The sequence below is a fragment of the Dama dama genome, chromosome 7 (genome assembly GCF_033118175.1).
Source record: "Dama dama isolate Ldn47 chromosome 7, ASM3311817v1, whole genome shotgun sequence".
In the NCBI taxonomy this organism is placed as follows: Eukaryota; Metazoa; Chordata; class Mammalia; order Artiodactyla; family Cervidae; genus Dama; species Dama dama.
This window is the reverse complement of record NC_083687.1, coordinates 34,514,951-34,539,847: the sequence shown is the minus strand read 5'-3', so window position 1 is coordinate 34,539,847 and position 24,897 is coordinate 34,514,951. Positions and strand designations below refer to the sequence as shown.

General features: G+C 40.2%; 1 protein-coding gene and 1 non-coding gene across 6 annotated transcripts in view; both read right to left on the bottom strand.

The window, feature by feature from the left end:
* The window catches only part of RIPOR2 (RHO family interacting cell polarization regulator 2), a 206,568-nt gene that overhangs the window by 43,117 nt on the left and 138,554 nt on the right, over positions 1-24,897 (bottom strand). For all 5 annotated transcript variants that reach the window (XM_061147489.1, XM_061147491.1, XM_061147488.1 and 2 more), the window contains exons 2-5: positions 6,864-6,990; positions 3,523-3,678; positions 2,738-2,816; positions 940-963 (exon numbers count right to left, since the gene is read on the bottom strand). In XM_061147489.1, coding sequence (XP_061003472.1) covers positions 940-963; positions 2,738-2,816; positions 3,523-3,678; positions 6,864-6,990 — 386 coding nt within the window. The remainder of the gene's footprint in view (positions 1-939; positions 964-2,737; positions 2,817-3,522; positions 3,679-6,863; positions 6,991-24,897) is intronic.
* On the bottom strand, positions 19,700-19,808 carry LOC133060039 (U6 spliceosomal RNA). Its single transcript, XR_009693706.1, has one exon. It is a non-coding gene; the product is annotated as a U6 spliceosomal RNA (small nuclear RNA).

Genomic DNA, 24,897 nt, shown 5'->3' with positions numbered 1-24,897 from the left:
GAAACTGTTCACTAGTTCCCCTTTCCTTCTATCTCTGTTACTACTTTAAAAGATTCTCTAGTATCAACTTAGACAATATTTTTAAAAAATACTGAATACATACGCTGAAAGATGAACTTCAGCAAGCTTTTAGAATCCTTATGTTTAACATCAAAGGAGGCCAAACAAATGGAATTTCCTGGATTTCTGGCAGGACAGTATCATATTGGAGCATACTTAAATTCCTTCATAAAGACATTTTATCAGTTCAAAGATGAACTCACCCCCATTTTAATGTTTCTGAAATTGGGGTGCATTTTACAACTGCTGCTGTCTGTGCCTGCTTCAAGATAATCACAGTTGGTTACGTGTCACCTCTTCCATTTGAGTTATAAATATTAAACTTAATTACCCTTTAAAATATTTGCAAACAGTGGATTCAGCATCAAAGGTCTCAAATATACAGAAAGGCATGGAAAGAGACAGCATTGTATATAACTTTAAAAAAATACGTACATTTAAAATAGGTCTAAGAGAGTTTGTCACTAAATATAAAATACACATTCTCAGTGAAAAGAAAGAAATGTGCCATAGTTTAACTGGAATCACTCTTTTTCTTAGTGGCACATAAGATAATGATTTTCTAATCAAAGACGTCTTCCATTTGATGAAATATGATAGTTCCCATTTGGAGAGAACACAGGTATGGACCTTTAAACCCTTGGAAAATTCTTAAACTTATCAGCACACGGAGAAGCCCTGAAACCAGATGGCATTTTTACAAAACGGACCTTAAACATATTATTGAGTCTGTAGATCATAGTATTTACATCATCCTCATTAGATAAATGCATGAACTCTCTCTAGGACCTTAACTGGATCTAAGAGGAGATCGCTGACTTCTCAAAGATGAAGGGTTTTTTCCCCCAGCAATGCCCCAAACACAGAACAATAACTTACCTTGTCTAGGTCATATAGCACACCCTAAAATTAAAAAAAAAACAAAAAACAATATCCAGGTTAAAACACATTTCCCTCAAAACCGTTACTGACATGAATCGAAGAGTTTTGTCTGCATTTCTGCATTATCAGTGAAATAATGATCAGCCATAAAATGTTCTGTTGGACTTTTTACATTTGCTTTAAAAGAGCAAAAATCTGGGTTATTTTAAACATCACTAAGAATATTTTTAAGAGCTAGTATTTATTTATATTCTGTTGTCTCCAGAACCCTGCCCAGTCCTCGCTGCCCCCTGGGAGCTGTAAAACGTTCACTTGCTTTGGGCTCTCCTCTCTTACATAGTGAGGGGCACAGAAATTCATCTTCACTTAAAATTTTTTTTTTTAAATATTAACATGAAAAATAGCAGTGATTAAAAAAAAAAAGAAAAATAGCAGTGATATATGTGTTAAAAAAAGACTTGCCTTCCTGTTTAAACACATAAAAATTGATATTTAAGAAGAGTCCTTGAGAGTGGTGACAGGCTTTCCACAAATTGTCTTTAAAGCATGTTTATTCCTGGGTCACAATATCATAGGAGCATCAGTACACTAAGCCCACAGCCCCCAACAGAAGGGATTTTATGGAACACTTGGTCCCGCTGGAAGCTCCTCCATCCACACACCATTGTTCTCCAAAGAGGAACATTTGTTGCGGTTGAGGACTGTCAAGGACATTCAAAAGCTCTGAAGGCCACTCCACAGTGAGTTCCACATAAATGGGAGCACTTTATCCTTTAATATCACTAGAATATAAAACCTCAACTTTCTATGAAGAATTTAACCTCTACCCAGCTTCTCTGTCCATGGATTTCTCCAGGCAAGAGTACTGGAGTGGCTGCCATTTCCTTCTCCAAGGGACCTTCCCAACTCAGGGATCGAACCTGGGTCTCCTGCATTGCGTGCAGATTCTTCACCAACTGAGTCACTAGGGAAGCCCCTGACCCTGCATATTTCAGGCTTTGCAGGACGACAACATACATTTTAGCACATCTTTTAAAAAAGATAACAGCTATTCATGTATATCTGTACCTTGTGTATGTAGACTTTCCCCGGGCTTTCTGATGCCTTGCGACATTAAGGCATAATATCATTTAGGACTTAACAGAATCATTTAAAATCATTAGAAACACCTCCTCAAGCAGAGAATCCCTCACAGATTCATCAGAATAGAGGTAACTTGTAAGAATCTCCAACAATACCATGTGTAGTTGAAATGGCTCAAGGACTCCTCCGATTTCTCCTAACAATGGCCTCTTGAGCTTCCTTCCCCTTTCTGATATCACTCACCTATTACTTTTTTAAAAACTGAGATAAAACAAAAGTTCTGGGCTCTAAATTCCAACACTAAAAATATGGTGGTGTTGTTGTTCAGTGGCTAAGTTGTGTCTGACTCTTTGTGACCCCATGAACTGCAGCACGCCAGGCTTCCCAGTTCATCACTATCTCCCGGAGGAAAATCCCAACTTTTCATTTCCTTATATTATTTGGGAGGAGGGGTATAGGGAGTTTATTTTTAAGTATTTTTTTCCTGATTACAAAGTTTGTCTGTGTAAATATGCTTGGAAAATACTGGAACATATTAAGAATAAAGCATTAAAATACACAGCCAGAAGCAGATGGTACTCTGCCCCTTGGATCTGCTTTTCTTGAAGCTTCTTCCTCATCCTATGCCTGTCAGTAAGATAAGTTACTTAGCAGCGCCTCCTCTCCCACCCCAAAACCCCACTGTGTTAACATCTTAATGATTAGTACCTACCAGGCGAGAGTTCCTTCTCATATCTTTTAACTGAGTCGTCAGCTTGTCCAGCTCTGTCTGGTGACCCTCCAGATACTCACTGTAAAGATAAGAGAGATGTGATCATGAACTCCATGACCAATGAGTGGCCTTGGTGCTGATGCTGACCTGAACAGGGGGATTAAGAACCTGAACCTTACTCCGTGGAGTGCAGAGCTGGTGAGGGAGAGGCTCTGCATTTTTCCAAACTTTCCACACTTTGAAAGCTCCAGCAGTTGCCTCTGATACTATCCAGATGGTCTAAAATGAGAACCCCATGAGGCTGGCAGTGCAGGAAAGCAAAACCAATGAAGAGGGAGGGGTGAGTACTGTGGAGTCAGTCTTGGGTCTGGGCTCACGGAATCCCATCTAAGTTCCACATGACATTGACTGTACGCATCTCACCACACACTAGGGAAGTTTTATTCTGGACAGACCATTACTATAATATACTTGGGAAGGTTTTCAAACCCTTCTTTAGCAGTCTCTAGGACAGATATGCCTATCTACCATTGTTGAAGTGAAATCCAATGCCAAGTTAAATATAAATATACTACTTTTTCAGGCTTTTTTCAATGTTTGGCTATGATGGAAACCGACAGAGTTCATTATCTTTTGGACTCATTTAAGGTTTCTTCAATTATGGTGCAATCACGCTACAGAAATAGACATTCTAAAATTATCTCACAAGACTAGCTTCTCTGACCCTCCTGAGGATTTTAGAAAGGAAAAAGGTTTCAATGTATCATTAGGTTTGATGTTCTTACTCAAGTCCATTTTTCAAAGCCCTGTAGACCTCTTCCACCCTTTTAGGCTGAGGCTCTTTGGGAGGGCTGCTGTTTTTGTGTCCTAAATTGTGCATTTTCTTCAGTTTGGCCTGAGGCTTCTTGAGAGCGGAGGAATTTTCAATGAAGGAGTTACATCTATGGAAAGAGAAAAGAAAAGCCGAAATGGTTTGAGTCTCTGGCGGCCAAAGTGATCTGATCAAAGAAATGCCTTTTAATCATCTTGGGTTTGCATTAGTGTCTTTTGGGGTAGGTAACATTCCCTTGCATATTAATAGATCTGAGCCATCCTACATTTGGTTTTGTGGTATTAGATTTAACTGCTGAAATCTGGAAGTTTGGCTGGGCAGTGGCTACCCAGAGTCAAAGCCTGGCTGTAGGTAATGTACACTCTGAATGAAAGCATGTCACATCACTGAATCCTCATGGGAAGCCGAGGACACACACTTCTAGGTAGAAATAATGAACAGGCAGAAGGATATAATCCAGCTAGAAAGATATGTTCACCATGTGACATCAGGTGTAAGCGTCTACTGAATTTGACTGGGGGGCTTCCCTGGTGGCTCATTGGTAAGGCGTCTCCCTGCCAATGCAGGAGACATGGGTTTGATCCCTGATCCAGGAAGATCCCGCATGCTGAGGAGTAACTAAGCCCATACTCCATGCCCTAGAGCCCATGCTCCACAACAAGAGAAGCCACTGCAATGAAAAGCCTGAGCACTGCAACTAAAGAACAGCCCCTGCTCGCTGCAACTAGAAAAAGCACACCAACAAAGAGTCAGCACAGCCAAACGTAGATAAATAAATAAAATTATAGAAAGAAGGCAAATTCGACTGAGATGTGAATGGATACTTCTTAAATAAAGGGTCGGAGCATGACAAAGGGCTAATTCTGTAGGCAAGCACACCTTATTTTATTGCACTTCAAAGATAACTGTGTTTTTTCACAAATTGAAGATGTGCAGCAGTCCTGTGTTGTTAGATGATGGTTAGCATTTTTTACCGATAAAGTATTTAATTACGGTATGTCCATTTTTTTTTTTAGACATAATGTTATTATACAGTTAATAGACTATAGTGTAGTATAAACATAACCTTTATATGCGCTGGAAAACCAAAAAACTTATGTGACCCGCTTTATGATGATATTTGCTTTACTGCAGTGGTCTGGAATCAAACCTGCAGTATCTCTGAGGATAGATTTTTTTAAAAGTTTTATTTATTATTTATTTACTTATTGACTGCACTGTGAGGCTTGCAGGATCTTAGTTCCTTGATGAGGGATCGAACCCAGGTCTCAGCAGTGAAAGCACTGAGTCCTAACCACTGGACTACCAGGGAATCCCCTTAAGCTTTATTTTATGGAATAAATTTTGTTTTGGTATAACATGAAATGCAAAATCTCTATTAGTGGCAGGCAGGCAGCCTACAGTGGTAAGATGGACACCTGGTAACTTAACCCCAAACTACAGGTCTGATTAGGAAGCTAAGAGGCCAGTCTACTCACTGACCCAGATGTCAAGTGGAAAGCCATGACTTCTGGCTGCAGCAGGTGTGCCCCTTCCAGGTAAATTCTTAGTTACTCTCCTCTGCCATCACTGTGTGTACCAAAGGGGACAATGTGTGTCAAAACACATAAACCCTCTAAGAATGCAAGACCTTTATCATGTCAGAAAACCTGAGGACCAACTTTATTCCATGTTACTTATTTCACTACCTGTCTTTTCTTTCTTGAGTTCCCCTAGGTTCTCTTTTAAATGAGAGGAGATACTGGGGAAAGTGAAGACTAACTTTCCCAAGCCTGTGTCTGAATGACATCTGCTCCCCAGAGTCAGTCTGCAGAGGCAGTCTTTATCCACTGCATAACTTCTTACCAAAAATAATCCTCCAACTACAAATACAATGCAAATTCCCCAAATACAATGGAAATGTGCTTCAAAAAGGGGTATGGGGGTGATTTCAAACTTTATTACAAAGCTACAGTAATCAAAACAGTCTGGCATGGGTCAGACTGTGACCAGTGAATAGAGATCAATCAATACAATGAATATAATAGAGATCAATGAATTGATCTGGAAACAGATCAATGAATACAGAGCCCAGAAATAAACCCTCCCATATATGGTCAATTAATTTATAACAGAGGAGTCAAGAATATACAGTGGGGGAAAGACAGTCTTTTTAATAAATAGTGCTGGAGAAACTGGACAGCTACATGTAGAAGAATGAAACTGGACCCTCTCTTACACCATATAAAAAAGTTAACTCAAAATGGATTAAAGACTTGAATGTAAGACCTGAAGCCATAAAACTCCTAAAATAAAACATGGGCAGTAAACTCCTTGACACAGGTCTTGGCTGTGACTTTTTGAATCATACACCAAAAGCAAAAGCAACCAAAGCAAAAATATACAAGGAAAACTACATCAAACTAAAAAAAATGAAAAGCTTCTACAAAGCAAAGGAAACCATCAACAAAATAAAAAGGAATACTATTCAGCCATAAACAACAGTGAAATCTTGCCATTTGTGATAACATAGAAGGACCTTGAGGGCATCATACTTAAGGAAGTTAGTCAGATAAATGTACAGTCTGAAAGAAAAAAGAAAAAAAACAAGCTTGTAGATATAGAGAACCAGCTGGTGGCTGTCAGAGGCAGGGATTGAAGGCTAGGTAGGAGAAACAGGTGAAGGGGGTCAAAAGGTGAAAAGAAAAAAAAGAAGAATTTAAATTGCCAGGAAAAGACTACCATAGATGGTGCTGCAATGGGTATATAAAGAACCTTTACTATTCTGTAAGAAAATGTGAAAATGTCCACCCTCAAAATAGGCAATGGATGTAAATGAACTGGTTATTCCCAAAGTAAAGACAAAAGACAAGCAAACTTATGAAAACACATTTAACCTCAATTAAGGATGATCTAAAAGACTGAGAAAGATTTTTAGAAAATGCTCAGTATCAGCAGACGTGTGGATAAAGGCAAATCTGTTGTTACTGGTTAGAGGATAAATGGGCTCAAATGTTTGGAGGCACTTTAGCAACAGGTATCAAAAGATCTGAAAAACATGGAGTGGGGGTGGAGTGGGGGTAGGGAGAGCTACGCACACATTGCTAACTTGTCCTAAATCTTCAGCCATCTTCTTTGCAGGAGCAATTCTTAAATGATAGAAATTTGGGGAACATTACATCTTTTTCATGAAAGAGATTAAAGTAGCACAGGTGTGTGTTTTGACCAGGTCACATGGACGTGGACCTTGTTCAGAGCATCAGGGTTCGCATCCCTCTCAAGCTGTGTCCCAGGAGAGAACCACACATGACTTACCTGGATCGCCGCTCCTGAAGGCCACTGAACCCCGCAAAGGACTGGCTCCTGATGATCCCATTGGGCCCTCCAGGCGAGAAGGACTGGGATCCTACCAACATGATTTCTGGGAGTCTGGCTGGTAGTCCTGTAAGACAATGGAAAGATTAAGGCAAATAACAGGCAGGTTCAAACAGAAAACATGCTAAGCCTGTCAAGGATAATAGGAGGTGACATGGGGTAAGGTGAGTCATGAGGCTGTTAGATGCTTGTAAGACTTCTTTCCTATGACATGTTCTTTTAAACCCAAAGGGTTCAGTTCTTAGGTAAAGAAACGCATGAAGACATAAATAAATATAAATTAGACACCACTATCAGTTACTTTAGGGTTCCTTCAGGGATTATTTTTTTTAAACAAGGTTCAACCGTACCTTCCAAATACATGAAAACTCTGGACTGTTTCCCTCCATTTAGGACAGCACTAACAACAGCAGAAGCACACAAACAGGCCAAGTCAAGTTTCAGGCAGGCTCTGTGTCACATTCAAAACGCGGCTCAGTCTTAGGGTGGAATTCTACACTTGGAAGTCACAAGGCAAAAAACACTAGGTTTCCTGAGAGATGAACTTACTTAAACTTGTTCTCCCTTTTTCTATACTTAAGTATATTTTGAAAGATCAGATGGTGCTGCTATTGTGGCAGTGAGGAAAAAAAAGACGCGCACAGGGAGTGCTCACAAGAGTAGTGATAACCTAGATTATGATAAGAACCCATGAGAAGAGGCAAGGAAGGTAAATGGGAAAATATAGCAGGAAGCACATGCCCCGTTTCAGTCACCAGCTCGCCTTTTGTAAAGACTTGGCACCGCTGACTAAGATGTGTTGTCAAAACACAACTTCAGGTGCTTCCCTGGTGGTCCAGTGGCTAAGACTGTAGAGCTCCCAATGCAGGGGACACAGGTTCAATTCCTGGTCAGGGAACTAGATCCCAAGTGATGCAACTAAGAGTCTCAATGCCGTAGCTAAAGATCCCGCACATCGTAATGAAGATCAAAGATCCCATGTGCCCCAGTTGAGACCCAGCGCAGCCAAATAAATAACAGAGAAATAAATATTTAATAAAAAAAAAACAAAACTTAAGCTGGACAGAAGCCTAAGATTAGTTTCCCCAAAGGACTGCCCTAGAACAGTTAGGTAATTCTATTCTTTTATATCAGGAAGAGTCAAAGCACATACCATTGTTTTAGCAGGTAACCTCAGTCCACAGAGGGGGACGGGCCAGCAGGAGGAAAGAGACACAGCCACTGTCCAGGCTAAAGACTTCCAAAGTGGGCAGACACCAACAGCATCAATAGTTGCCCTTAAAAAACCCAGCAAACAAGCAAGCAAAGCTGAAAAATAGCAGCAAAACACCCCTGTGGTCCATCTAAACGTGATGGAAAAGCCAATTTCACTGAGACCGGCTCAGAGCTCTTGGAAGCAGCTCAGTCATAGGCGGAGGTCTGAATGAGTTGCTTCCCCAGAGAGAAAAGAACAAACAGCCCCTTCCCCATGAGGCTGCAGGCTCCTAAACCCCCTCCTCCCCACCCACCGAGGAGAAAGCAGCTCTGGGTTGCATGCATTCTTGCATGCACACTAGCGCTGACTCACTTGGCAAGAGGCTTTGCAGTGAGCAACAGGTTGCTCTTTGATCTGGGTGGGACAGGCATCCCACCCATTCCAGCTAGGGATGGGGGCAGGGAGGCTGAAATTTGGGAGCATTCTCTAGAATTCTTAAAGCCATGATGTAGAAGTATGCACATTCAGTAATATTAATATCTAATGCATGAATGGCAGGACAAAATGTAGTGCAAATAGATTCTTTCTGATTGCTTCTGTCCACCCCCAACATTCAAAAATAACCATGATTTATACATAAATCCTTAATAAGGTCCTCCTAAGTGTTCTTTGTTGCTTACCAAGAAGTCTGTCCAATTTTCATTAAAAACACCTTCTTAGGTTCATAAAGCAGGCCTGTGCTATCTTTGCATCACATGTAAATGTAGCAAATATCAAGAAAATGTAGTAAATATAAAGAAAAAGGTCCAGAAAATTTAATAAATATCAGGAAAACATGTTCTTTTTGTACTCAATAATTCTGTTATATAAAATATACCTTAAAGTCTCAATTTGGCAAATTTTGTCAGTTTCATATCTCATTTTGTCAATTATTGTTCAGTAGGTCTGTTGCATCTTGGCAAGCTTTGGTCACAGGGAAAAGACTTAAAAGTGTGTGAAATTTTTTAACTGTGTTATTGTCTTGACTTCCTAGAGATTACTTTTTTAAAAAAAAAGATTTTTTTCTCTTACCCATTGGATCAGTAGTTGCACGGACTCCTAGGTATGCTGATATAACTAATATGGACCTGAGTATTGGGATTTTGAAAAGGACCACAGGTAGTTCTGATGCTCAGCCAAGAAAAGAAAAAAAGGATGATACTGAATTGGTTGAAATTTTCAAACTCAACCAAAGCAATTTGCTGCAATTTCTCAAATACCCAACTTTTAAAAAAGAGTCTTAAATAAGCCTCTCTTTGGAAAGTTTAAATGTTAAATGAATTAAACATTAGAGCTGGATAGTGAAATAATTATCCCCCTTCCCTTTTTTCAGTACCAGGTAAGAAAGCTGCTGCTGCTTCTTTTAAAGAAAAGGATAGTTTTATTGCTTTGCCAGGCAAAGGGAGACACACCAGGCTTCTGCCTCAAAAAACTATGTGTCTCCAGGCACACTTCTTGAGAACAAAAATGTCTGTCTTGGATTCTGAGTTTGTAAATTGCTTCAGGATGTCCTCAGACGCTTTTCATTACAGTTACTTGTTGAATGGATGCCCGCTGGGAACAGGAAGAGGGGTAAGCGGTTTTGTGAATGTTCTGTTTTGCCTATCTGGTCTGCGAAATGATCATTATCTATAAGAGAAGAATTTGGTTGATAGCTGGCTTAGGCTGAGATCCCTATCCTGCCATCAGCTCCCCTAGAGGCTGACTCACTGCCTAAGGAGAGTCATAAAATAAGTTTGAGGGCTTCTGCACAAAGTTAGGCTCTTGAGAAAAAGGAGTAGGTTGAGAAAGGGAAGAGCTGGAGGGATGATGGGTAAGGGTGCACACAAAGCACCCCCTGCCCACACCCCTAACTCTGAAGTGGGGGTGACTATTGGCTACTAGTCTTCCAGCAGCCTCAGCCATTCCCCAGTGACTAGATACTCTGTAACTCCGCTATCATCTTTTTGATGACACCACTCCCACCTCCTGGAGCCTTAAGTCCTCAAGCTGCTCACTGGCTTCCTAGACTCACAGACCTGCTTTCTTCCAGCAAAACTATCCCTAAAGCCACGTACTCATTTTCAGGCTTTAAGGACTCGAAACTGGTTTCTTATCATTTGTATTTTACCAGCAGATGCTTCTTTGAACCAATGCCTTCCCCTAAAGAAAGGGCTGATGTACTAATAGCAATAGAGAATTGCATTATCACTGCTAACAGTGGTGTTGGAAGACAACTGGTAGTATCTTCTATTTAATATGTAAAACACATTTATCCTTCAATATGTCACATCTACTCTTTGCTATCTCCTGTGTAGAAAGACTCAACTTCACAAAAAGTTATATACCGGGAAGTTAATGACAGTCAACAATAGGAGAAAAATGGAAATGATATAAATATTAATCATTATAGGGATGATTAATACATCATGGCATAAGCTGAGCAGTTATAACAATATGCCCACACAGAAAGACCCCCCTCCCTCAGGACAAATTGCAGAACAAATGAGAGTATGATACCAAGAATGCTGAAAACAAAATATAAAATTATGTACATGAATCGAAAAGTTCTGAAAGTATACACAGACAGCCGATGGAGAGGAGGGATTGAGTGGCAGTCAGAAACATTTTAATTTTTCTATATTGTTTGAATTTTTGTAAAGGAAATGGATTTACGGTATGATTGATATGATGCAGAATACTTTCTTGAAACTGCAGACATTTAGAGTTGTCTAGAGTTGGGACTAGAGAGGAGAGAGATCTCACATACAAGAACATATAAGACAACTTTGATGGGTAACAGCTCTATTTATACAGTTGTTTACATCTGTAAGTCCTGTGAAGGAGAAATATGATTTCTGAGATATAAGGTATTAGGTTTCATAAATTCTGATTACACCCGAATAATTCAGATTCCTCAATGAAGTTCCCATGATGAGTTTTGAGTTACAGACCAACTTCTTTATTTTCATCTGAAGGACTTCTAGAGATGGGATTGGACTCCTGGTAGGAGGTACTATACCCAGTACATATTGCTAAGACTCACCAAATACCATGCCTAATAAGCAAGAAATTCCACATAAAATAACACTCTTCTTGGGCTGCTGCTACTTGAAACTTTCCAGCTTTCTAGCTCTAGAAACTAGACATGTTTCTAGTCTCCAAGTTACTGACTTCTCACCTGGTCTTTCTGAAAATGCCAGCAGAACTAACATTCATTTATGTGCATTAAATCCTAGAAAGGTCTTGAACCTTAGGCAAACAGTGAAGCTGCTATGGTTTGTTCCCTACTTTGTTTTGTCCCAGGTGGCCCAGGCTGTTACACCATGTGGCCACCCCTGCCCCACAATTCCCATCACCCCTGGGAAGCACTGACTCTTTCTGGAGGAATCCCAAGCACCTTGACTAAGAGTTGAATGAACCCTACCATTCTGAGCTGAGGCTCCTAGCACAGAAACCAGAAAGCCACAATTGTTTCTCTTCTTGACTTTTCATACAGTGAAAACCGCTGCCTTCTCCCTGGCTATGCAGTGCTAAGATCCAAGTGAACATACAACAGAGTCTTTTGATATAAAATGAGTACAGGATTTCACATGTTCCGATATGACATGGTGATATAAGTACACTGGGCCTCGGTGGGTGTGATGAGCCACTAGCTGGCCTGAAGTTCCTAGTTTGTTTAAATTAGAAGGTAGCTTATCAAATCACCAGGCAATTTGGGAAGAGCACTGAGTCTGGAGATGGCAGGGTCTGGGGAGGGTGGTGTGAGGCAGATAAAAAAGATCAAGGGATCAAGAGGTTCCCCCTTCACCCCACTAGATTTCTTGCCTTGTTTGGACCAGAAATAAAAGGTCCAATACGAGGACAGTTCAGAGGGGGAACTAGCCAGTGCCCTGGAGAAATCAGAGATAACCTGATTCTTAAGAATAAATGAATGAACAATAGAGGTCAACCGTGGAGAGTTGCTTGGAGGACAGGGCAATGAAGGGCATCCATCACAGAGCAGGGCTCTGCAGCAGATTCTAACACGCAGCTCCTGACAGTGCTTCTGGTAGAAATAGCAAAAATGGAAGAAAAATGCTTTGAAAGTTCAGTCCAGGTGACAGTTCCATTTCCCCTTACATTTTTATAAACTGGTATTCTGGTTTATACTTTCTTGTGAATTTGATTAGCCTGAATTAGCAAGCTTCTCTCCCCAGGTGTGAACAATTCCTTTTGGGGACCTTCAAGGTTAGGTGAGACAGGGTGAGCTCCTTTCATCACCTCTCAGGCACGAATCTTCAAATGAATGAGTTCACAGTAGATGTGTTAGAAGCATTGATTAACCATAACTGGACAAAGCAACCAGTCAGGTAGAAAGACTGTTATTATTGATCAAGTTAAGTATACTGAGACTCATGAAAGGAAATAGGAATCATTAGGTTATTTTTAGTTTTCCCAAGCATAAAAGCACTCTGCTGCATTAGGATAATACAGAGAAGTAAAAAGAAGTTAGGGCAGGGATGGGGAGTAAAGAATCATATAGTTTCTATCCACCCAAAGACAACCACCAGCAGAATTTTGGTGCATGCGATTTTCTTCAACACAATAATTTTGAGCATAGCACATACTAAATTGTGTATGCTGCTTTTTCTATCATATTCTTCTTTTTAGAACTATGTTTTATGGTTTATAATTGGCTTTTCTCTTCAACCACTTTTAAGAAGGTACTTAGGAGCTTCCCTGTGGCTCAGACAGTAAAGAATCTGCCTACAGTGCAGGAGACCTGGGTTCAATCCCTGGGTTGGGAAGATCCCCTGGAGAAGGAAATGACACCCACTCCAGTATTCTTGACTGGAGAATTCCATGGACAGAGGAGCCTGGTGGGCCATAATTCACGGGGTTGCAAAGAATCGGACGTGACTGAGTGACTAACACACACTAGGTCGACCCACAATCCAGGTGCTCCTTTGGATGATAAAAGGGATCCACTCAGGCTGCATTACGCTGTTTAGTCACTACGTTGTGTCCAACTCTTTGTGACTACATGGACTGTAGAGTATCTAGCCAAGCTCCTCTGTGCATGGGACTTCTCAGGCAAGAATACTGGAGTGGGTTGTCATTTCCTTCTCCAGGAGATCTTCTCCACCGAGGGGTTGAAACTGTGTCTCCTGCATTGACAAGCAGATTCTTTACCACTGAGCCACCAAGGAAGACCCAGTCTATGTTACAGATGCCTTTTATTTTTTATTTTAAGATATGGTCAAAGGCAAAGTATATCCTTGCAAGAATGATTTCCCTATGGGAAACAAAGGAATAGATTAGCATTCATACATGCTGGAGTTGCAGGACATCAAGCGTTATGAAATTTAAAAAACAGCCACGCAACAGCTGGACATCACTCTCTTCACCCTGGAAGAGTAAGGTTTTTATGGTCTGTTTCCCTTCTTTTTCACTTAGCTGAATTCTCCAATATACAACACAAACAGGTAATTCTGGAAGATCCCCACTATTGACAGAAAATATAAGAGACATCTGTGATTTCAGAACAAAGTAAGAATTTCTTAGTTCTCACTGAAGCATTTCTCATGGGGGGAGAATGTCAACTTAGAAATCAATAGTTGCATAGCTACAAAGCTATACCATCTCCACCTTAGACTGAGACTAATCTTCTGTGATAAGGCAACAGCCAGCACATCAGCTGGTAGGTTGCTGGGGTGACAAGCAGGCAAAAGTAGACAATTCTACAATTAACTTGAGTGTTGGCTTGATGCTAGGGATGTGAACAGGCATACGATCATGAGACAACTTTGGGCAGGTGTGTGTGTGTGTGGAAGTGTTCAAAAAACTGCTGTGATGATTGCAGGACAACTGTATATGTTTCCTGAAACTCACACTATATACCTAAGATGAATTAAATTTATGGTACATGAATTTTACATCAATAAAGCTGTTGGAAAATCTCTATCAGTTTCCAGAAAAAGTCATCACTCCTTCTGCAAGAGGAAATGCCAAGGAATCAGGACTTGAAAATGAAAAGCTCAATTAAGAAGCAGCACCTGTGAGTTGAGTATTTTCATGTTTTGATCCTTTTCCCTATAGGCACCACATAAGACGCAGCATACTGGCCCCGCTGTGCTTTCTGACTCATTTCTTCATGCCCGGGTTGTATTCCTCCACTGCCCGCTCCTAACAATGCCATCCTGTTTATGCTCCCCCACATATTGGTCAAGAGCAAAAGTATAATTCAGCTGTCTGAAAGAGGCATGTGGGCCAGATGTGAATAGCCTGCTATGCTAAATGATTATTTAAGATGAATCCTAAAAATAGGTGTCTGTGTATTATATGGTTGCAAGGTACCTATTACAGAACAGTTGACTAATCTTAAAAAAAAAAACAAGTGGATATATTTAAATCATTGGCTTTTTTTTTTTTTTGTAGTGTTCTGTCTTAAAATAAATCAAGGCAAGGCTAATATTTGCTTCTCAGTTGTCAGCTTCTGTTTACTAACCAAATGATAAATACAAGCACGAGATATTACACTGATTAACTGAGACAAATGATGTGAATGGATGAAAAAACTTACAGAACAACTTTGATGTCAACTTTGATCCCTTGGTTAAGGTGTTGGATGCCTGGAAAGTTTCTATTTTTGCCTTTGTAACTGGTAAGTGGTTGGTAAGGAGGTACTTTGAGGCTATGCAAATATCTTGTTTCTTTAACCTAGAAGTTTTAGCAACCATTGATGATTTTTTGCCCAAATCAATTATCATTATGATGGTGGCAAAACGGTATGCTTTGAACTCAGTCATTGTTTTGTACTGTAAGAGTTTTCTTGAATCCTTTTGTTTTTATTCACTGTCAGGTCTGTTGGGATGGTCTCATGGGTTCTTATTTTATGCAGTGGGTTTGGTCCATTACTACTGTTTGCTGCAAAAGTCAACTGTTTCCTGAAGCATTTTCTGAGCAAATCAACCAGCTCAACCAGAGGAATCTTGCCGCGTGAGCCACAAAATTTCCAGTATTTTTGGTTGCACTTCTATCTTATCTATTTATTTATTGTTTTCAAAGTTTGGTGTTTATTTAACTGATTTTTTAAATTACTTTTTATTGGTGTGTAGTTGAATTGATTTATAGTTAATTTACAATGTTGCATTTCAGGTACGTAGCAAAGTGAATCAGTTATACATATATATGTATATACATATATATATGTATACACATATATGTAATATATTCACTCTTTTTTAGATTCTATTCCCATGTAGGTCATTTCAAAGTACTGAGTTCAGTTTTCTGTGCTATACAGTAGGTTCTTATTGTTATCTATTTTATATATCAGTTCAGTTCAGTGGCTGAGTCATGTATGACTCTTTGCGATCCCATGGACTTCAGCACGCCAGGCCTCCCTGTCCATCACCAACTCCTGGAGTTTACCCAAACTCATGTCCATTGAGTCAGTGATGCCATCCAGCCATCTCATTCTCTGTCGTCCCCTTCTCCTGCCTTCAATCTTTCCCAGCATCAGGGTCTTTTCAAATGAGCCAGTTCTTCGCATCAGGTGGCCAAAGTATTGGAGTTTCAGCTTCAACATCAGTCCTTCCAAAGAACACTCAGGACTGATCTCCTTTAGGATGGACTGGCTGGATCTCCTTACAGTCCAAGGGACTCTCAAGAGTCTTCTCTAACATCACAGTTCAAAAGCATCAATTCTCAGTGCTCAGCTTTCTTCACAGTCCAACTCTCACATCCATCCATGACCACTGGAAAAACCATAGCCTTGACTAGACGGACCTTTGTTGGCAAAGTAATGTCTCTGCTCTTTAACATGCTATCTAGGTTGGTCGTAACTTTTATGTCCAGGTTCTAGGCTGGTCATACTTTTATATACAGTAGTATGTATATGTCAATTCTAATCTCCCAATTTACCCCTCCCCCTTTTTCCCCCTCAGTAATCATACGTTTTGTACATCCGTGACTCTATTTCTGACAAAACTTCCAATTATTGATGGGAATTAACATACTCAGGGACTCAGTGTTTTATAATTATTTCCCTGACTGTTTCATCTCTTTTAACAAGCTACAGACTTCTTAAGCATAGGTACCATCTGTCTGTACCAACTTCTTTGATGCTCAGGGTAGGATAGAAAAGCATTGTCTCTGGAGCCAGGTAACCCAGGTTTCACTCAAGTTCTCTCTGAGCTCCAATTTTTCTTGTCAATAAAATGAGGATAATAAGACCTAAGTCACCAAAGCTGTTGCAAGGAGAAAATGAGATAACATATGTAAAAATCTTAGTGTGGAATAATGGTTTCTTTTCTACTATCAATATCTAGAATGAGCCCTTGGAAGACACATCTGACTTTTATCCATCAAATAGAATGCACTAATTATAATACCATACATACTTTTTAGGTATTAGTTGCTTGGTTGTGTCCAACTCTTTGCAACCCCATGGACTGTTGTCCGCCAGGCTCCTCTGCCCGTGAAATTCTCCAGGCAAGAACACTGGAGTGGGTTGCCATTCCCTTCTCCAAGGGATCTTTCCCACTCAGGGATCGAACCTGGGTCTCCTACACTGCAGGGGGTTTCTTTACTGACTGAGCCACCATGGAAGCCAAAAGAAATATATAGAAATAAAGTAATTTGATATTACTGCTCCTCTCTTTCTTTCTCTTTTATTCCCCCATCAAACCAATGAGAGCAGAGCACTGTGAAGCTATTTTCAGCATCTTGCAGAACCATTTGAAGAGTAAAGAAGAAACGTTAACTGCATGTCTACTCACTGGAAGGAACAGTCAGTTGTAAGAACTTCTATATAATTGACACCATTTCAGCCTGAGGAAAATGAAAACCCCATCTCTTCTTCCATTCTGGTGGATTAAATAAACACAGAGAGAAGCAGCTGGCCTCACAACAATTAGAAGAGAAATGATTCAGGACCTAAAACTCGCTTAAATGTCAAGGGAGGTTGAATGGATTTTGACTAATGTTGTCATAACTCATTTTAAAATGCAAAGTCTAAAACACTCAGAGACCCTCATTTGGTGCAAAGTAGACATCAAAACAGGACCAACTGTTTCCTGGTTCGAAGGAGAAAACATTTTGTGCTTAAATGAAGCTTGAAGCTATTAGCAATAAGAAGTCAATTTACTAATTAAAAAAAAAACACAGTAAAAACCGTGCACATCAAAAGGGGAAATTTCTTGGAAACACTGTCCTCATAGACAGCTTGGCTGATCCTGCTGAGAAAAAAATCCACCCACCACAAACCCTCATTATTTGATCATCAGATTCAAAAACAACGCTCCAGCATGAAGGAAATGGCCCCATGCTTGGTGTTATCAGCTCCTCTAGGCTTTTCTTGCACGTAGCCTGTTTACCCCTAGAGCTTGGCAACTCATTTCTAGCTAATGGTGGCTGTTGCTTCTTTACTTCAAAATAGCATCAAGATGGTACTAACATCTTCTGCTGTTATTTGACTTTACTAAAATTACCATTTTTTACAGGGTTTTTTTTTTTTTTTTAATTGGCTTTACTTTTTAAAGCAGTTTTAGGATCAGAGCAAAATTGAGCAGAGGGTACAGAAATTTTCTATATACTCCCTGCCCCTATGTATGCACAGTCTTCCCTACTATCAACCCCCACCAGAGTGCTACATTTGCTACAGTCAATGAACCCACACTGTCACATCACCATCATCCAAAGTCTGTAATTTTCATTAGGAGCCATTCTTGGTCTTATACATCCTATGAGTTTGGGAATATGTGTAACGACTTGTCCACCATTAGAGCGTAGGGAAGCAAAATTTCCCATCTCTGAATGTGTCTATTTTGCGTGTGGATTAATTACGCTGATTATCTTAAGAAATGGAAGACTCAAGAAGTTTGAAATTACAATTTTTTGTACTTTATTTTTAGAGCAGTTTTACTTTTTATTTATTATTTATTTTTGGCATGTGGAACTTCCTTGACCAGGGATTGAACCTGTACCCTACACAGAGGAAGCTTGGAGTCCTAGTCACTGAACCACCAGAGAAATCTCTAAATCACCATTTTTTTGTAAGCTCATAGTTTTTATTATTTTCACTAGAATGGAGCTACATCTTTGGCCATCTTAAAGAGAAAAAGCCCTTTCTCTTTAGAAGAATGTCCCCAACAGTGTGCTGGGAAGCATAAGCAAGGACCATGCATGGTTCCTTTGCCTGGCATGTGTGTCTAAAATGCACTCATTCATGGGCATGAGAGTCAGGTAGAATATGGAACTGAACCTTATAATTAAGCTACATGATATAGCTCATCTCAGAGAAAGGAGATGAATTATCTTAAAGCTTTTTAGATATGGCCTACACAATCAAACAAATAGATTTTTCTTATGATCAATTAATTTATTTCTGGCCATCAGAGCAATTAAGTGGAATTATTGGAGGGTTGACTGACAATTTTATGTGATGGCATGCATGCATGCATGCATGCTTAGTTGCTAAGTAGTGTCTGACTCTGTGATCCCATGGATTGCAGCACACCAGGCTCCTCCATCCAAGGTCTCTTGCAGACAAGAATACTGGAGTTGGTTGCCTTTTCCTCCTCCAGGGGGTCTTCCCGACCCAGGGATTGAACCTGTGTCTTCTGCATTGGCAGGTTGATTCTTTACCACTGAGCCACCTTACAGCTAAAGACCTCAACTCAATTATGGTAATGCCATAGGATCACAGCTTTCGTTTGCACTAGGAGGTGACAGTTAAGCCTTGCAAAGGTAAAGCAATGGACTTAAAGCTAAGGCAGTCTTTTCAAACTCAAGTTACATTCGTCACTTTATTCCTGTTGTTATGACAACACTTTTAAAAGCAGTACTTCAAATGCTTAGCATCTTATTATAGACTTGAACATAATACACGAGGGTATGAAGTGCAGCTCATAGGGGTTTTGAAGGAGCCGAGATGCACAGTTAGAACACCTGGACACCTTCTCAGCTTTGGCCCCTGAAGCTCCTTCACATGGTTTTTTTATGTAAAAAAAATAGTGAGGGCTCATCCAGAGGAGGGGAGATGAAAGAATTTACGTGGGAAGATATGCATTATTATTCACAGTCTCTATTCTAATTCTCTTGATTACAGCCTGCGTCATATGCAGTTTTTAGAAGTCTGTAAGTGGTGTGTTCTGATCAACTTCAAGAGCCTATTGTGAGCTACTGGAGTGATCTGTTTATATAACTGTAACTCTATAGAAAAAGTTCTCATAACACAGACTTACTATGAAAATTAATAATCTATAATGGGAGAGTGGTATTTAGTGTGAATCTGTAACAGGAAGCAATGACCTGTTGTGTCTGCACTACAGTCCAATAAAAGCAGAGAAATGTTTGTTAAACCTTATGTTCTAATTTTTTTTTTTTATGTTCTAATTTTTTAAATTGAAGCACAGGTGATTTACAATATTGTGTTAGTTTGAGATGTACACCAAAGTGATTCAGTCATATTCTTTTTTCAGCTTGTTATCCATTATAGGTTATTACAGGATAAATGAAAATAGTTCCCTGTGTTGTACAGAAAGTCCTTATTGCTTATCTGTTTAACATGTAATAGAAAAATATAGAATGCTTCATAAAGTTGCACGTGATCCTTGCACAGGGGCCGTGCTAATCTCACTCTTGTTCCAATTTTAGTATACGTGCTGCTGAGGCTTTTAAAGCAACATACAAAGAAGAAGATGTTTTTACCAAGGAAATGAGCCAATTGAATGTTGGCACTTTCCGATCATTCTGTGTTGGATTGGCAAAAAAGTTGGTCCCTAAGATCTTATGGAAAAACCTGAACAAATTTTTTTGCCAACCCGATATTAATCGGGAGAATTTTATCTCTACTGTTAATTCTCCCTGCCTTGGGGTAAATTTTTTCTGATAATGTGACCTTGGTCTCCCTAAACCTGTGGTGTTCTGTCTGAAGCCATGTGAATTATTACTGAACAAAGCAAAGGTGAAAAAAGGAAGATGCAAATAACATTTCAGAAGAAACCAGTGTCAGAGAGTTACTCTGTGGTTCGACTAGAATAAGGCTGTTTGTGAAAGTGCCATCACATGCCAGCAGTTTCAAAGCTGCGTGGTTTCCCAGAGGCCCGCACACATGTTCTCTGCATGGTAATTTTAGCAAATTAAACTGCTATAAAGGGGATAGTGGGTTCATTACTGGTCCTTGCTCCTGCATACCAAGAAGGTGGTCATATGAACAACATCTGCTGAGTTATTTTTGGTTGCCAAAACCAAATAATTTATAACCAGAATGCAAAGCAGTTAGGTATAGCCATGTGCAAATGCCTAGATTATCAACAAAGCAGAATTACGTTCCTTTTTATGATACATTAAGAGGGTAAAATAATTTCTTACTGTTCTTTGCTCCAACCAGAGGATATGAAGCTATAAAAACAGGAATGAAGCAAAAAGTCCATTTAATCCTTAAAGTACAGTTTAATTGCAAAGAAAGAACAAATGCTTATGGATCCCACACTGGACCCATCAACATATGGCAGACTCCCAACAGCAAAAATAAAAGAATACATTACAGGCCTATTTGTATACATGTGAAATGCCGTATTACTTGGATTCTGAGCCCAAAGGCACCATCAGGACACTTCCCCTCACAGAGGCCCACATAACTCCAAAAAATCACACCAAGCTCCCACTCAGCTAGCAAGTTAATCTCCACTCTTAGCTGTCTGTAATCCTTTGCCCATTCATGTCCTTCGTCAATCCACCTAGAGGGGAGTCAGATCCCTTTCTCAAGAGCAGGAAAAAGAGGGCTTGGAAGACTTTCCCCAAGACAACCTGTCTCCCCCACCACACCATTCCATCACTTGACTCACCAGTTTCAACCCTATTCTGGGCCCTTCCCTCTGAATTTACTCCATCCTCTGGTCACATTGGAATTGTTTGAAGAGCTATTTTTTATTTTCTGGGACTCAAATCTCACTCTGAAATGCTTGGTCTTCTCTCGGCTCTAGGTTTTAAATTTTGTCTCTAGGGCACTAGCAAGAAAATGGTTTTCATTCATTTTCTTGGGTCCTACCCACTGTCTCCATACACCCTGTCCCTCTGGCCAGTCTGGGAGAAATAAAGTAGGTTAAGATCTTCATAGGGCTTCAGCTTCCCTGCTGAGCAAATCATTTATTCATGGGAAAAAAGGAGGAGAAAGGACAAAATACTCAAGAGATGTACTGTTGGGAGTCTGCCATATGTTGATGGGTCCAGTGTGGGATCCATAAGCATTTGTTCTTTCTTTGCAACCAAACTGTACTTTAAGGATTAAATGAACTTTTTGCTTGAGTATCTTGTCCTTTCTCCTCCTTATACATCTAGATGCAATGTGTAGACCTTGTCTTGATACTGATGACAAACCTACTGAAAAAAGTCATTTTTGAGATACTTGGAACATTTTAACATGGATTAGACTTCAGATCACACTAAGGAAATATTGCTTATTTTGCTAGATGTGAAATGGAATTAGGATCATGCAGAAATATGTCTACACTTTTGAGATGCCCATGGAAGTTTGTAGGAGTGAAATGACATATGGTTTAGATTTGCTTTAAGATGTTTTAACAACAATAACAAGAGAGATAGATGAAGCAAGTGTGGAAAATTCTTGACAATCATTGCACTGGGGGATGGGTTTTTAGGAATATGTTATTCCATTTGCTTTATTTATGTGCACGTTTGAACATTTTAATGTGTCTACTGTTCCAGCACTGATACAAGAAAGCAATCCCAAATAGTGAATGGGTGTCAGGGCCCACATCTAGCGTGAAGCAGTCAAGTATTGTGTCAGAAACTACTTCTTAGCCTTTAGCCCCTTTATGGAACACTTCAGAACACAGGGAATGTAAGAATGGGGGATGTATCATGAATGCAATACATGATGATCTCTGTCCTCCTTGAATCTCAGGGCAGATAAAGAGGAAGTCAGAGAGAAGGGAAATTTGTCTATTTTCTCTAGAAGGAGAAGGAGATTTGGTTTAGCCTGTTTGCTTGGTGGGTCAACCCAATCCCACTTCAAAGCAAACAAGAAGCCTATAATTTGACCACACTGGAGGTCAAATTAACTGGCTTTAATAAGTTCCAGACCCACCTAACTTTCCACTCCTCCCAGATCAACACCTGTGTAAACACAGAAACCCCAAACTGGGACCACCTCTCTTGGCCATGGAGCAGGTCAACAGGGAACAGAGCTATGGGGTCAGGGGGGCCTCAGATTTCGCCTCTGTCCTCTGGCTGGTCGGGAGAAGCATGTGGGAATAGCCCGAGGCTTTCACCATGGACAGGGCCACAGAGGGGTCTGAGGTGTCAGGACTTGAGGAACAAGTGCAGGCTCTGAGCAAACTGGCAGCGCTGAGCCTGGGAGCATTAGTCATCCAAAAATGAAAAGATGAAATAATCTCTGTATAGGGAAGTACAGTTCTCCAGTCAATTGACAGAGGCCTTCTCCACCACAGAGGTAGATATAGTGGCTCAGATGGCAAAGAATTTGCCTGCAATGCAGGAGACCCAGGTTTGATCCCTGGATCAGGAAGATCCCCAGGAGAAGGGAATGGCAACCAACTCCAGTATTCATGCCTAGAGAATTCCACTGACAGAGGAGCCTGGTGGGCTACAGTCCATGGGTCGCAAAGAGTCGGACATGACTGAGCGACTCACACTTTCACTTTCTCCACCATATAGGGCTTCTAAAGAATGTAGTACTGATGCCAAAGTTAAAAGAACTTAGAACAGATGACCCTTAGGGGAATAAAAATAAAGAGAACGGTGCATCTTTTGGTGGCCACAGAGCTGTCTGAATCTCTGCTATCATCTAGTGAGGGGATTCACAATAACCTTTCAAATCCGCAGATTGGTCCTTTCCAAATGTTTTGACATCTATACTCTGACAACAACCCTGTAAATAAGGTAGGGCAACTGTCACGATTCCCACTGCCTAGGTGAGAGACTGATCTGTAGACAACTGTACTAACAAGACTGTTGGCAGAACTGGGTCTAGAATCAGAGTGTCTACCTATCTCTACTTTCCTTTAGCTGAGAAAGCAGAATTCCTCCTCCAGTTTTCTATGCCTTCCTATTCTTTAAATTTGGCCATGACATGAGGCTTGCAGGATTTTAGTTCCCCAACCCTCAGCAGTGAAAGCTTGGAGTCCTAACCAGCAGACCACCAGGGAATTCCCTTTTTTGCCTGTTTCTTAATATGACTTTCCATCACCTTGGAAAGAAGGGTCACCAGTATTCAGAACGCCCTGTGACCTCACAGATGTCATTAATTAGCACTGTTCAGGTGCTCAGAGGGTTCAAGAACAATTGACCTTTGTTTTACTGTTACTCTTATTTTTTATTTTCTTAGTCCATAACCATTCCCCATGAGCTTCTTAGGTGGCTCAGTGGGTAAAGAACACACTTGCCAATGCAGGAGATGCAGGAGACTCAGGTTCAATCCCTGGATTGGGAGGATCTCCTGGAGGAGGGCATGGCAACCCACTCCAGTATTCTTGCCTGGAAAATTTCGTAGGCAGAGAAGCCCGGTGGGCTACAGTCCGGGGGGTCGTAAAGAGTCAGACACAACTGAGCAGCCGAGCACTCGTGAATTCACTGACTCAACCATTTGCCACAATAAGATGCTCATTATAACACAGTATAACAATAATAACAGCATTTTAGAGTCAACAAATATAAGTAGGTAATCCTTGCTATTCAGGAGTAACAAATTCATGACTAAACCCAGAAAGTCATGTTCACTGTTAGAAACTGAGTTACTGGGCTTATTTGAAGACATTTACCACATTAAAATAAATATTTAACCTATATTTTGGCCTCTGCACCTTCCTATGGATATAACTATCAATAACCTCTAGAAAGAGCATAATACAGTTTAGAGAGTCTCAAACCTGGCTGCATATTAGAATTACCTGGAGAGCTTTTTAATAATGTGATTGTCTGAGCCTCATCCCCAGTGGTTTTTAATTTAATTGATCTGGGTAGAGCCTTGCTAGAGATACATAAAATCTTCCCAGGGTTTCATTTTTTTTTTTCTCTGCACACCGTATGCCATAATCTTGATCACATCTACCTCCTATTCTTTCAATGCACAAAAAATTGAGTTATTAATGTTCTTTAGTTGCTTGATTCCAACTCTGATACAAAAAAAAATTTGGAAAAGGCATTGCTAGTCTTCACCAGAAACACAGGACAAAACTGCATCATTTCTCTAACGGCAAAAATGGAATGGCTCTGGGTATCCTAGGGTTTAAAAGAAAAACTGTCCACTGTGTGAAGACTCAAAAGTAACTCCCTATCAGGACTGGAACTCATGGTCATCTAATCTTCTGTTTCCCAATTGTGATGACAAAATATAGGCCTTCCATGTCAGGGCTGTGGAGACCAAAGAATTCAACCTGCCTGGCAGAAACACTTTATATTGTGCAGCCTTGATGAGTTGCCTGACCTCTCCAGACCATAATTACCTCATCTGTAAAAGTGGGAAAAGAAACAAACTCCCAGTTTGCTGTGAAAATTAAATACGCCAATGAATTCAAGTGCTTAGAACAGTGAAGAGCAGGCACTATTCTGATCGTTACCGTGACGAGGATGTATTACCAAGTTGTCTCCAGTTTAATGAGGTCTAGATGATGACAGCCTGTGCATCTCCCAGAGAAAACTGGGAGGCTGATTTCATGAGTTTTATAATTTACCTAGGAGCTCATTTATAAGTACTGTACATTCTCAAGTCTCTTGAAAGTGGAATTAGCT